The sequence below is a fragment of the Ambystoma mexicanum genome, chromosome 4q (genome assembly GCF_040938575.1).
Source record: "Ambystoma mexicanum isolate Mex_15411 chromosome 4q, UKY_AmexF1_1, whole genome shotgun sequence".
NCBI lineage: Eukaryota > Metazoa > Chordata > Amphibia > Caudata > Ambystomatidae > Ambystoma > Ambystoma mexicanum.
Window position 1 is genome coordinate 1,009,672,999 of NC_090928.1, and position 14,924 is coordinate 1,009,687,922.

The following is a 14,924-nucleotide window of genomic DNA, read 5'->3' on the forward strand; positions in this document are numbered from 1 at the left end:
TTCTACTTTTTTAACAGATAAAAAAAAGTTAAAAAATTCTTGAATTCTAAAAAACAATGAGCAAAATTGCTGACTTATTCCAATTGAAAACGGATGATTGGCTATTTCTTGATTAAAACATGTTCCAAAGCCGCATTCCACATGATGTTCTTGCATACCCTACTGGTCACCTTACTCTTTAAATGAGGAAATAAACATTGACAGTGTACACTAACATATATAACCCAGCACCATCTATTCAGAGAAATACAAAAATAATCAATTGTTTAGACTACTCGGTGACCTTTAAAAGTATAAACCTTTGGACAATCAGAACTAAATCTACCATCTGCATAATGTAGACCATACTCCAATAGTAAAGGAAACATCTTGGCACCATCAGAGTTCATTTGGGATCAGACATAACAGGAGTAAGTACATTAAAAAGACAGTTCTCGATGTTGTCAAAAAGTGAGCCCTTCAGGCAATGTCCCATTTTGGCATTGAAATCCCCCCCAAGAATTGTCCATTGCATGGAATGTTATAGAGTTGGGAGAGCTGGGAGTCCCTGGAGTGTGCTCTCACTGCCTGGATGCCCCGCCACCTCCTGGACAAATACCGTGGCTGGACCCCGCCAGGGTGGAAGGCCGCGGGGGTGAAAGGGCGCGGGTGTTTGCTCCCACCTGGGTATTCGCTCCCCGCAAGGGTTGAATTCCAATAGGTGCATGAGGTTAGTGCCCGCAGAACAACGCCCGGTAGGTGAGCCTTATCTTCCTGGTTTTGAACTTTCAGGATTTCTCCCCGTCTTGGGGTGTTACAATGGAAATGGCTGGTGTTTTGGAAGGAGGGGCCCTCTCTTCTCCCACCCCCTCTTCCTCTCCACATCTTCTCTGCTCCTGAACCTACAAGGACCCCCAGTCCCGTTGGTGCATCAGAAACCTATTATGGGCCAAAGAAAGAAGGAGGGACTATTACACAAAGTGCTGGTGGCCATGCTGGGTAGTGGAATGCAAGGTATTGGAGCATGCCTTCAGTTCACAAATGGAGTCGGAGCACCCCAACCGTCTACGGACATTGTTTGTAATCATGAGGCCGTCATGGGGGAACTTGTATTTGAACTACTCTGCACCAATAGCCCTCAGGAGGCAACCCACAGCCGCCTTCTGGGGCCATCCACGCTCCTGATCAAACTCATCCCTCACCCTCGAACTGGCCATTCTTTACCTGGGTGCATCTGTGCCCACTGCCGACTTGTTAACTGACCTGCTAACTCCTGTGAGGGGGGGGGGCTTTGACACAGTGGCCACTGCTGTTTTACTGGATACCTTGGCCAATGGCTGCAAAAGGATTTCCATGGGCATTGTGAATTTGACTGGTGGATGCATTCCTTCGGCCCCATTTTTGGTGCCCGTCCACATCCTCCCCTCTTCTGCCCCAATCCCTGTCTCCTCAGTCCCACAGCAGTCACTGGTATCCCCAGAAGTCCACCCCCACTTTCCTCTCGCAACCTTGGCTTCTGACTCAGGGGACCAGGGTTGTGAGGGAGTGGGTGAAGGAAAGCTGCCTAGTTTCCCTTCAAATACCTGGAGTGAGCTCACATCAGATGATCTCTCGGGGGATAGCGTTTTCTTATGTTTTATTCCTCTCTGGGTTCCCAAACCCCACACAAAGGGAGATCACTGCCTCCCAGCCCTTTCCTCTACTGTATTTGCCAACATGCTCCTGCCAAGGTCTGCGTCCCGAGCTGGCTCAGATTAAAAACCTGCTACTGATCCTGATCAAAGGGTCATGGGGGCCAGAGGGGTGATAGGAGGGGGCTTGTTAGAGGCTGTGTCTGAGGGGCCGAATTCAGCCAGTGCCACAGGGTCAAATCCTTCTTGCACTTGGCCCCCAAGCCTACGGTTTTGACTTCCCCACCTATGAAGAGTCGTACAGCGGTGGTTCAACACCCAGTGTTACTCTCAACGAGGGAGCCCACAGGGAGCCCACCTATGGGGGGGTGAGCTCCCACCATTGCGGAACCCTGACGTGACGGCCAAGGTGCACTCAGTGGGGCAGACGGCCAATGAATTAACCCCCGGCCAGGGGAGCTCTTTGGGCATTTTCTATGTGAAGGGTGCGGCAGCAATATAGTGTTCCTCCATGGGGTTCCTAAACTCGCCCCTGCTTCAAGAGAACCAAGGGGTGCCCCCCTGAACAAATACCTTCACTGGATGCGGGATGTGGGGGACTGTGGGTTCATGTCCAGGGTTTCTTTGTTAGAATGCACCAGGCTTTCCATATGCCCTGCCAACTTGGACATCGTCAAACTCATCCTTAGGGACGTCCACATGGTCAGGAATGTTATGGAACAATGTAATCACCATGGTGGGACGAGACAAAGTGGGATTACAGTCAGTTCCTCTGTCGATTCTGGACATGTGTTCCCCTTGTGTGACTCTATTAGGAATCGACCACTCTCAGGGGCAAATCTCATTCCATTCGGCCCAAGATTCATTGGGTGCTACAAGAGACATGGGAGAGGTGGTTGTTGACCTTTGGTTAAATGCTCTGTCTGGTGGCATTTACTTTGTTTTGGTTGCTTTGTTGTAATTCTGCACAAGAAATGTATTTTTAGGATGTACTTTGATGGCCGTTTAGGCCGAATAAAGTTGTAAAGTGTGAGTCCAGAGATTTAATCAACTCACCCCCCCCCCCAAGAATTGTCCATTTTATAGTCTTTAATCATCTCACTTGCCGAAGAGTAAACAGTATAATGGCTATTTTAAAAATGTATTAAAAATGAAGCATCTCCTAAGCCATTCAACATTCTTATAATTGATATATTATGCGAGTCGAAATGAAATCTGTGTCACTGACACTGGAAAAGGGGATCTAACAAATGTGTCTAAACTGGCAAAGAAACGAACACGATTGCTAACTTTTTTGTCAGGTTTGAAAAATGGAGTGAAACCATCAAGGGAACTTGTCCATGTTTCCTGGAGCATATCACACCGTAGGTACTAAGTTTAGATCTAATATCTGGAATTAGAAATGTTGTATCTGCTTCCGCAACACTCCAGCAAAAATACAACATGGGGACTAAAACATAAGGGTTCGAATTAGTAGCCTTATCAGGTGCATGCATTGATTAGGAACTGGAATTGGTGGGTAAAAGCAATGGAGCTAAAACATAGCCTGCTGAAAGACATTCTAGACAGATCTTAGGAATGGCACAAACCACATCTGGTCAATCTATCTCTTTTATTGTGGATAGCACCTAAAAATGTTCCCTTGTTAAAATTGGCTCCATAACTTCTGCAGACGGTTTTGTTGCAGCTCAAACAGAGGCATTTACAATTGCGGCGGAGTGGATAGAGTGGGCTGTCTTCTTATGGGGAGGCAGGTTTGGTGTGGACAAAGAGGGAGAGTTGGATGGGGCCTTTAGATAGATGGAGATGGAAGGTATGGAAGGGATGCAGGCAAATGCAAATACGATAATGAAACCAATCTGCTACTCCCATTCACTGAGAAACTGCTTACATTTGAGTTTACACCAGAGCAGGGTTGGAAAGTGTAACTACAATACAATCCCCTTCAATGGTTTAGGTAATGTGCTTAGCCATGGAACATGCATGGCCATCAGAACTTCTTGTGGGTTAATTGGTGGGCCTCTGATCTTTGAAATAATTCAATGGACAGAATTGTTCATGAGAGAGATGGTAGAATCAAATTGACCTTTTCTTTGTTTTTTCTTTTTTTTCTTTTGTATTTGGTGTAATCAAACCTTTACAAAACTTACAGCATAAAAAACTAAAGTAAAAGTAGTTTTCCAAAGTATATACATAGTGTGACATATAATTAGAAAATACATGTCATATCAGAATCAAGTGTCAACCAATATAAAAAGGATAGCAGAAAAAAAGAACATGTATCGGTAAATAGATAAAAATGTACTGGTATTACAAGCAAACGATCTTGAGAATTTGTATATAACTCCTAAACAAAATATAGCTCACTGTGAGGATATATGAATATAATAACCTAAGCACAAAGCTTAATTTGAAATAAAAAGGAAATACAGACAGAAGCCCATGGTCGCAGCAAAGCAATATAATCAAGGACAAAAGGAAAAAGAAATCAAAGGAAGAGGCTTCCATCAAGGATCATACCCCCTTAGATTATCTAAGACCATCCAACTTAAGGCCCTTCAGAAAGCCGGCTAGAGCCAAACCTTCTCCCATGTTTTGCACCTTTAGACAGCGATTTCAGACCAGATCAGTGGAATAACTGGAATATGAATCTTTCAGAGAGCCCAACAAAGAGTTCCTCAGGTCACTTAGTTGTACACAATTCAAGATAAGGTGTTTGGATGTTTCATGCTCTAAGTTGCAGACTCTACACAGACTTTCCTCTATGTTTATTAGATTTCTTCTAAGTACAATGCCCTTGGTAGGGAGGATATTCCATCGTAGCCTCAGCAGCAGGCCACGATAATATTGGTTTGGGAAAAGAGTTAGAATTGTAGAGAGGGATCCTCTTTTCTTATGGTCCTGAGATAGTTCACTCATTGATTTATCTGAGTGGAAGGTCTACCGTAGTGATCCAATCGTAATCTAGCAACTTTTTGTTGGTTAGCATTGGATTGCTATTTAATGTTACCAATTTGAAATCTATAGTCTGTAGGATCTTCTCACAACTGTTGCCAAATTTTAGTAAAAATCCAGAGGCTGTTATGTTATTCCCTACTAGCTAATATAAAGTTCTTGCGTTAGGGAACTTAATTTTGGCATAAAGTGTGAGCATCCTCCACAGGTCACAGGCCCATAGTGAGATATACCCCAGCTTGTACCAGATAGCAGTTATGGGTACGTGTTGGGGATGTCAAGGATCCGTCTCCATATTGCACCTTCTATTTGGTTCAACTTGTGCATTGTTATATCAATACACAATTCCAACCCTTAAACCAGTTTATGTAATATCTTCCCTTCAAAAACCATAAGTGCATGTTTTATAGAGAATCTCTCATGTTTACGGTTGATTTTCAATATCTGGTTTCCCAGTAATTTAGCATAATTGGCGAGAATCTCCAACTGACATCTGGCCCCCTTATATGCACCAACATGAAAGCCCAGATAGTTCACACTAGGGGAGATACCCACCCTACACCCCTCCAGTCTCCAGGTAGGACGTGAGTTCTTATGTTCTCCCTTCGCAAATGCAAAGATTTTAGTCTTGCTCGGGTTGATGATAAGGCCATTATACATGGCATATTTTGCAAAGGTGGTGAGAAGTCGCAGCAGGCCCACTCTGGTCCAATCAAACAACAAGAAATCATCCACATAAGCCAGCCAAACGACCTTACTTAGGCCCACTCTTTGGTCTACCAACCCCTCTTTAGTCAAGCACTCTGCCACATCAGACATGCACTGGTTAAAGATTCAGGATGTCAGTACACAGCCCTGTCTCACCCCACAGTACGTTTGTAATCTAGCTGACGTATCAACCTTCTGATTAAGCCTAACCCGTATGCCCGCATTCTTGTAGACACCTTCGACAAGGCTTAGAAGACCCCTTGGGATAACATAGGCAGTAGTCCAAGATGGGGGCAAATCCCAGTCATTAGAATGTCCTTGAATTCATAAAAGAGGAGGTTAGCCCATAGGTTAGGGTCTGACTTGAACATATTATTGGTAAGGCCATTAGGTCCCGGAGCATGCAACCTTTTACATTTCGAGATAAGCTCTATAACTCTGTCAATCTCAAAGATAAGCTCCCATTTATCTCTAATAAAGTTGGCAGAGCATTCATCTGGCTCTCTCCTCTCCCCCGTAGGTGTCAGCTTAGGCCCAAATCTATTACCATAGAATTCCAGCCATTATTGTTCGGAAAACGGTTTTAATTGTAAAATGGCATGCGTTGCATCTTGGCCATTCACAATTGACCAAAATGCCCCCACATTCACCTTAATTAATATCTCCAGCATGAGCATCTTGCTGAAGGAGTCAGTATTTTATACTTTTACAAAGGTATTTATATTTAGCTTGATCAATCTGATACTATTGATCTGTGAGGCCTCATCGAGTTTCAAGATCTTAAATCTCTGAATCTCCTTTCTCATGTGGGTTTTAGCCAGGGCCAATTACTGGTTGTAGCAGTGGGTATGGTATTGTTCTATTTGGTGGTTGACCTGTGTCCTTATCGCAGCATCTATCAGGGACCTTTTCTAAGAACAGGGATATCAACCACAGTTCCCACCAAAAGTGCAGCAGTGGGAGTGAGACCGAGAATAGGTGCTGTCAAAGTCACGCTATTGCCACCATTGCCTGTACTGCCTTCATAGGCCACATTTTCTGGTATGGAGTGGGAGTGAGGTTTAGGGGTCAGCCAGAGAGTTAAATTCCACATTAGTAGTGATAAGTGGCTTCTTTTGGACTGGAATGTGCATACGCAAGGATGGCAAATGTCCCATGTTGTCATCAGTTGGACCATTTGTAGATGACAGGTTTCTCGATGAATCATCGATTCTGGACAGTGTCTCAAATGTCCTTTTCCTAAAGGACTTTAAAAAGGAAGTATAGTTCACATTGGTGGCTATTTTCCCCATAGACTCTTCCACTCTTCCAAGTCTACACCGTGATCAAGTCTGACAAAGCAGATAAAACATCATTGCTGCTGGACGATGTTACGACTTGACAGGCCATTTCAACAGGTTTCTTGAAGGGTTTTTTGATAGAAGGGTCTCTTAAATCATCAGTATAATGAACATTATAATTGGATTGGTGCCAGGCCTAATTGAATGGGTGGCAGAAGTGCGGGGCATTGTGTATAGGATTTTCAATGACTGTATCAGTGGAATCTCCCTCACTGTGTGAAGTTCTTTCTCTGATCCTCCTCCACAAGTGAAATTTTGTGCTCAATCCTTCCCAACATTTCTTTAAAGTAAGCATTCAGGGGACTTCTGTGTTTGGAGAAAGAGGCTGCATTTGGCTTTCTTGCGTTTCTTCCAGTCATGGAACCTGGAGAAGATAAAGACTTCAGTTCCCCCATTCTGCAATCAAGGGCAATATAGGGCAAAGTAAGGAGCAGAGCAAACAAATGTGCGGGTGTAGCAAGGGAGTGCAAAGTTAAAACACAGTGGTTCAAAGACCCTAGGCCCATTATAGATCCAACAAAATGAGGCAGAAAGCTGGCACAAAAGGCAGGAAAACAAAAAGACAGAGGAAGGGTGGTCAAAAATAGCATCTCCTTCTGCCTCCTACTTCCGGCTTTGCTACATTACTTGTTGTTCCATTGGCCTACACTGTGGCACCAACACTCCTCTGTATCTGTATCTGCACCTCCAAATTTATGGGACAGTAATAACAGGAAACATCTGGGCTCCAAGCCTCAGGGTCCTTTCTACACCACCAGGGGAACCGCAGTGTTCGACAGAGAGGCCAACAGCGGGGCAACAGCCACTCTGATACATTAGGTGCCTTCAATTTTAACATGTCACAACAACATGGCATCACAAAATGTTTCTCCTCCCGCTACACCAGTTAGCAGAGCAACAGTACACCCACCAGCACAAGCCCTGCGTTGCACTTGGAGTCTTCAGTTTTAACTCGCCATGATGTGGTGTCACAAAATGTTCCTCCTCTCATACATTTTCATAGGCATATTACAACATGCATCATTTTACACACAATAGTTTGCGAATCAGCATTCATACATAGATTAAAAATGGCATAATTGATCTAGCCTTAAATGACACTTGTTGCAATGTACATAGCTATTTGTGTACGTTTGTGATTTGTCTCCAAGTGTTTGATGTTAAATAAATGAAAATCGGGTTTCAACATATAATTCCTGGTGCCTGGGCCTCTCTCATATATTAGCTATTTATTATTTTGCACTTGCGATATGTGTGTATATCAGATTGTGTTCCCCGTATCATCTAAAAATAGTCACAATAGGGATAACTGGTTATACTAGCGCACATGACAGTATACATAGAATCTGGAAAACAACAAGTCTAGTTATAAAAGAAAACAGCGTGACGTTGGGTGAATGTGGCCGCAATTAACTACATTCGAATATTTGATAAATGGATAGAAAGCACTAACACTGTACTACTTTATTAAGACACATTGGGTGCTGGTAAATGCAACTGAAACCTGTTTCTGCACTTTTGAGAGATGTTAACGTTTTTATAGATGTTCTCGTTGGAATCATTACTAGCCTCTGATATGTACTGTGTGAGCAAATGCATATTTGAAACATTTAGATGCACTGATAATTTGCTTGCCTTAAAAAAGCTCAGGGAGGTGAGACACGTGTTGACATGTTCTTTGTTTCAACACGCATATTGTGTTTTCTTTTGATTTGAGGCATATTCCTTGTTCCAACATTATTCATGTGTTCTCTTTTGATCACAAAATTGATTTGTGGCAAACGAAATGTACTTTTCTTTTTTAACTAACACACAAAAAATAGGTATGTTTGATTTATGTTCAGAAGATATACAAATATATCCACAGTACAACATTAAACATGATAAATAAAGAAGGGTATTTTCTGACATTCTCTTCATGATACCTTGCATTTTAGTGTAACCAGTTATTCATAGTATGCAGTTAAATATCTGAACTTCCTAATAGATTCTTGTAATGCATTTTGATAGGCTACTGCATGTGGCTACTGTTTCTCCTAATTGTCATCATACTCAGTTTGATAATAGACTTATGTGTTTATTTATTTTATGTTTTTCTAGAATAGAAATGCGTTACATTGTATGTAAGTATGTGTGCAGAGGATTTATACATCTCACAACTATCTAGTGAGGAGCAGAGGAACCCGGGGTTAAAGGCAGCCTGCTGAGAGAGCAGTGGCTATAGCAAAGCAAAAGAGGAGATGGCTGGAAGGTTTAAAATTAATCTGAACCTCTACCATTGCTCAGGGCAACCGTGCACAGCATTGTTCTTCAACCTCAACGCCATAACAAAAGGAGAAAGACCATCTGTAATTCAGGCTTAGTCCCACCCCAAGAGGGACAGCCCAGCCCAAACTGCTTGCTCGCATCCCTTCTTCATGAGACCACAAGCATCCCCAGACATGTTAAGGTCTTGATATGATATGGTCTTTTCCCTTAGGGAAAGGCCTGGCAGGCTGAAAAACGATGGCTTGGAGGGTTGCCCAGAGCTGTGCCACTGGTTATCATTGATTCAAAACCTTCAAACCATCACTTTTTGGTTTTGCTAAAGTCGCCCTATCTGGAATGGGTATGCCCAGACCTGGGTCCTGAGCCTGCTGGGCCTAGACATCCAAGCTCTCCTCACTGATCACACTCAATGAGGGTAAAACATGTTTGCGGATGCTTGTGGTCTTGTGCAGAAAGGATGTGACCTAACAGTTTGGGCTAGCCTGCCCTTTTTGGGGTGGCACAAAGTCTGATTTACATATGGTCTTTCCCCTTATGTAATGACTTGGAAGGCTGAAAAACAATGATTTGGAGAGCTGCCCAGAGCAGTGCCAGTGGTTATGATTGATTCAAACTCTTTCAGCCATCAACTTTTGGTTTTGCTTGAAGGAGCAGTGGTTGCGTGAATGGCGGTTGGAGAGAAAGGATGGGGTGATGATTAAGGCAGAAGTAGCAACATTGAGAGGAGCAATCAGTGACTGGAGAGATATTCATTAAATTGTACGGACTGCAGGTGCTTCCGGAAGTGCATCATACAGTGTGCCAGTCTGATCTGCATTGATTATTTGTTTCAGACACAGGGGTACATAGCAAGAAAATGCTAGTGTTATACTTTTTCTTTCCCTTTTGTAGTTCTGTGTTTCCAGTTAGGCATGTTATTGGCTTCTGCTGGTGCAATGACATCCAGAAATGGCAAGTTTCTTAGCCAGATAGAGTTGCATTTTGGATCAGATTACTCTGTTGGTGATTCAGTCCCTGTTGAACATAATGCCTGCTTGAAGTAATAGCAAGTGCAGATACTTCAGGTTGGGTGTAATATCTGGAATTGTCTTAGTCTTTTTATGAGGCCTTCTGCTGTATGCTGGATGGCTTTCTCAGAGTGTCTACCATCCAAATGGGAGATGATTAGGGCTTGCACTCATGGCAGGGGCGAAGGGCTTAACATTTTAGATGGCCTCTTTTTGGGTCCTCTTGATGATGTGTGTTTTGAATGAGATATCACACTCAATAGAAAAGCTAAAATACAGTTTGACTGGCTGACAGTTGAGGATTGGCTTGATTGAGCTTCATTTCCATCTGTTAGTTCTGCACATGGGCACAGTTTGGGGGTTTCCTAGGAATAATTAAATTGGTATTTGTGGGTTTTCATATCCAGGTAGGTGCTCAGCATCCAGATTTAGATTAGGGACATAAAATGCGTGAGTGGACAGATGTTGCTGAACCAATAGATTTGTAGGCAAAGCTCTGTGTCATTTGTTTATTGGTGTACCTTGACGTTGGTGCTGGGCAGGATTTACACCTACATGGTTTACATGGACACGTTGAAGTTGTCCACGGACAGGATGGAGCATTATGGGCAGCGCTGGGTTTTGTTGTGGGCCATCTGGATGAGTTTGTGTCTTTTCAGGGAGTAGGAGAAACACCACTGCAAGAATGTTCCATGGAAACCCATGCTGGTAGTGAGGAGGTTGAGGTGGGCTTCAATGGTGTCAATAGCTGGAGAAAGGTGAGCTAGGATGAGGAGGCAGGGTTCCTCTTCATCCAGGGTGTGATTGATAACTTGGATGGTGCCACTATCTGTGCTGCATCATGGTTAGAATCCGGACTGGTAGGCTTGCAGTAGATGTTCAGTGTGTTCCTTTTGTAAAACTGGATGGCAATCATCTTCTCAATCATTTTGCAGAGGAGGGCTAGTTGCAGGATCAGTCACTTGTTGGCCTTGCAGTGTAAGTCAAGTGTGGGCTTCTTCAGGAGGGGGAGAGTATGTCACATTTTCACAACATCTGAGATGGAGACTTTGATGAAAAATGCCTTGATACTTCTGAAGTGGTGTGCATGGATACATCTGATGATCTGATGGTATAGAGGAATTCAGCAAAAGAAACTAACATGCAGGGTGGTGTTTGAGGGAGAGGGTCTGTACACCCATGTGCCCACATTAATGCCTGCCTCTGGTGCATAGTGTCATTTTATTCAACCAGCGATGATCACATGGAGTAATTGTACAGTCACTGCTATAAAGGTCTGACACAGTGTTACGTGACTAGCATCACTTAATAAACTCTGGGTTCATCTATTACCCACTCATTTGCCTGCCAATAACATTGAGTGGTAAATACTATAGCTCCTGTGTTTGTGAACAAATAATACAGGTGGGTGTTTAAAAAACTGAATTTCTTAAATTATTGATATTTGATTCAACAAAAGTTCTCATTAAATGTATGAGGTATATACTTATAGCAACAAAGAGATAAAACTCCAAGCACACTAGAAACATGAACGTCAGAAGCATGAATATTATCTAACTGTATTACAATTCTGACAAGATTTTCTAGTTTCTATATTAAATATAGATATACAAACATATTGGTTTCGATTTTAGCGGATGCTGCTGTCGACATTCTTTATTTATTATGAAGTTAGCTTCACAACAGTTTGTTTTGTTTGTCCTGTACAGGGTTAAGATATTTAGGGCAATAACCCTCTTAACCCTCTTGTTTTCAACATTGCACTATTTGTTCAGCAAACTATTGTTGTTCCCGAGCCAATATGATTGTACCTGTGAATATGAGGCTGCAGGCTGTATCTGACATATGGTGGAAGGTTTTTGAAGCTGCACTTGGCAAATGTTGACAGATCCTGGACATGTGAGACTGTACTGGAAACACAAGACAACCTAGTGGTAAAGGACGTACAAACTTAACTTAACAGGGGGCCCAGCGTGGGTAGGTAGATACATTTGTAAAGCACACTGCTCGCCTCAAAGGAGGTGTTAACGTGCTCCCGCATCCAGGACCACTGCCCTACGAGATGATGAAGAATCATAAAGGTCTTTAGGTGATGTCAGACTTCTAGGGGCTTCATGAAGGCAAAACAATGTGTTGGGAAGCTATTCCAGATCTTAGGTGGTGGGACGCTGAAAGATATGAGCATACCTTCAATGTATTGAGTTTGTGACATCTATCCATGAAGCTACACTTGGCATATGATGGCAGTTTCTGATCACATTAAGAAAAACTGGGCAAAGAAAGAAAGACCTGAGCACACATGCCATGCCTAACAACATGATAGTCATATACAGCATAGGATGGATGGACACTTAAAGCTACACTCTGCCAAATTGAAGCATCTAGATGGTTGGTTATAATAATAAGATTTGTGTAAGATTTCAAACCAATTTTAGTTTATACATCTTGAATTTTTCATTTTACTTGAAGGGTACCCTATCCTGTGATGTTATACGAGTCAAAAGGGCATGTGACATCACTTCCTGTGTGATAAGGGTCAATGTGCAACCATGTTACTTCCAATACCTCTGGCATTTTGGTTTCTCAACATCCCTGTGTAGTACGCATCATCAAATCTTTTGTGAGAGTTGTTATAGAAAGATGTTGGTTATGCTGCCATATATTCTTTAACATTCAGAGTAAATATATATGTATATGGAATTCAACAGAAAATGTATTACTCTAATTTGAAGTTGACTGTTCTTCAAAACGTACTAGAGGTTATCTGATTTATCTAAACTGACAGCTTTTGTGTCAATATGAAATCTAAAAACAGATACAAATGATTAGGTACGCAAATGCCAAGGTTAAAAACACTTACTTAGTCCCCATTTCAGTATACATCTTTGGGGAAATTTAATCTGTTCTACATACATTAGGATCTTGGGCTGCGACTTACCTTCCTGACAGTGAATCAAACCCATAGTATCGATCCTTACAACGATCGCATCGCTGTCCTGTTACTGAGCCATCCAGGCAAACACATTGACCTGTCAGATTGTGGCATGTCTCTTCCTTTGATCCATTTACATGGCATGAACATGTCAAGCAGTTTGTGTCATTATAAGCAGGTAAATAAAACCCTAGAAAAAGACAACAATATGAAATTAAAATGTAAACAGTTGTAAGCATAAACCACCAAACTTCTAGGCCTGCAAAAGCACACGGTTTGAGCCTCTCATCCATCCAAGATTGCATTGTATATTAACTGACTATTCGCCAAAGCGGGTATGGCAACACAACCAAATTAACACAACATATAGACCTCCTCCCTTTTGCAGAACTATGGTCCACCTAACAGTCCTACCATGCTATCACAAAATATTCAATATCATCAATATACTGTGCAAATCAATATACAAACAATGAACATGGAAAGTACCATTAAGTTTATTTTTAAAAAACGAGCAATGGTTATAAAGAGACAAAAAGTAAAAAAAAGAACATTAAAAGACATCTCTTTTAGTTATATGCAAAAAGAAAAATTGCAAGAATATAAAGAAAAACTTTGTGTTCTTTTAATCAGATTCCTAATATCAAAATCATCTAAGCATCCATGTAAATATCTTTGCTGTACATCACAAAGACTTCTAGCATTATAATAGTTCCCCTATATCATAGCCTCGTATGGTATTTACATAATTGTTAATTTAATTAGTGTTCATGGCATTATCTCCTGCAGATTTTCTAAATGTGCCTTTGTTAAGTAGAGACAATATTCTCCTGATTTTCATTTGAATCTGCTGGCACAAATTAATTGGCCACACATGTATAAACTGCGGACATCTCTCTAGAGTACATACCTTATGAATTGCTGTTCTACTTACTATTGTATCATATGTTTTACAAGTTAGTTGTAATCAGTTTGTATCAATTTTAATTTCACTTACTTTTGGTCGAGACAATTAATGAAAACAATATTTATGTTAAGACTTCTGCGAGGCATCTAATAGGAGTTTCAGAGTACTGGTTAATAATTATGATGTTATTATTGCCATGTCCATGTTCGCAATGTAATGGTAAAAGTCTAGTTGTACTTCTGATTCAATTGCTCATGTTGTATGATAACAATGCAATATTTCTTTTTCACGAAAAAGTTATCACAATTAATTACAGGGTTATTTTACAGAAAATAACTCTTTTAAAAATCTATCATGCTAAATTACTCTCAAATGTATTCCATGTTGTTATTGTGGAAATTACCTTTCTATTGGTCCATGCAGTATGATAGCCGTGTTGACTTGGTGTCTTTTGAAAATGCAGTGCATATTGAAGACCCACATATCTTTTCAGTTTTCGATGGTTTCTCTTTGTGTACTAGGCACAGTGAAAGCACTGTTTAGTATTGTATAAGTGTGGCACCGCCTTGGAATGGATTGATGTTAAATTAACACTCTTTCTTATTTGGCTTTATATTCGTTTTCATCACCATCCCACAGGACTAAGTAATGTATTGCTAGGGGTTTTCAGTGCATTGGTAATGTATAGGTTGGAATAGCAAACATGGGGAACAAGTATAATATTTATTGATATTTGTATGTTGATCGCTTAGTTTATTGTGAACGCATGGAGAATCTAATATTGTTCAGAACAAGTATAAATATATTGATACAACAATGTGATATTAAAGCTATAGTCTCAATCACATTCTGAAGTAAATCAAAAACTTCAAATGCTTCTCTGTGATAAGCCTCCTCTTAGGGGAGAAAACTGGGGCTTCCAAAAAAATTAGACCACAAGAAGAAACGTATAAGTCTTCCCCAAGGGACACCATCAAGGTCATGCATGGAAAAGGCTACACACAGTTAACCTTTTTTGTAAAAACAACCCTTGCAGGACTTCAAACTGGAATTCAGAACATCTAGAAAACTACCAGTGATACAACTGCCCACAGGCAGACTACAGACTGTACTACAGATGCACACACACACTGGCATTCCCAACAAAACCATGGCTATGGGTAATAAAAATAATCACAAAAAAGGGCATTATTGAGC

General features: G+C 41.4%; 1 protein-coding gene across 1 annotated transcript in view; it reads right to left on the minus strand.

The window, feature by feature from the left end:
• USH2A (usherin) overlaps nt 1-14,924 on the minus strand; it is a 4,817,015-nt gene that overhangs the window by 4,121,646 nt on the left and 680,445 nt on the right. The window contains exon 14 of the mRNA XM_069608572.1: nt 12,827-13,010. Coding sequence (XP_069464673.1) covers nt 12,827-13,010 — 184 coding nt within the window. The remainder of the gene's footprint in view (nt 1-12,826; nt 13,011-14,924) is intronic.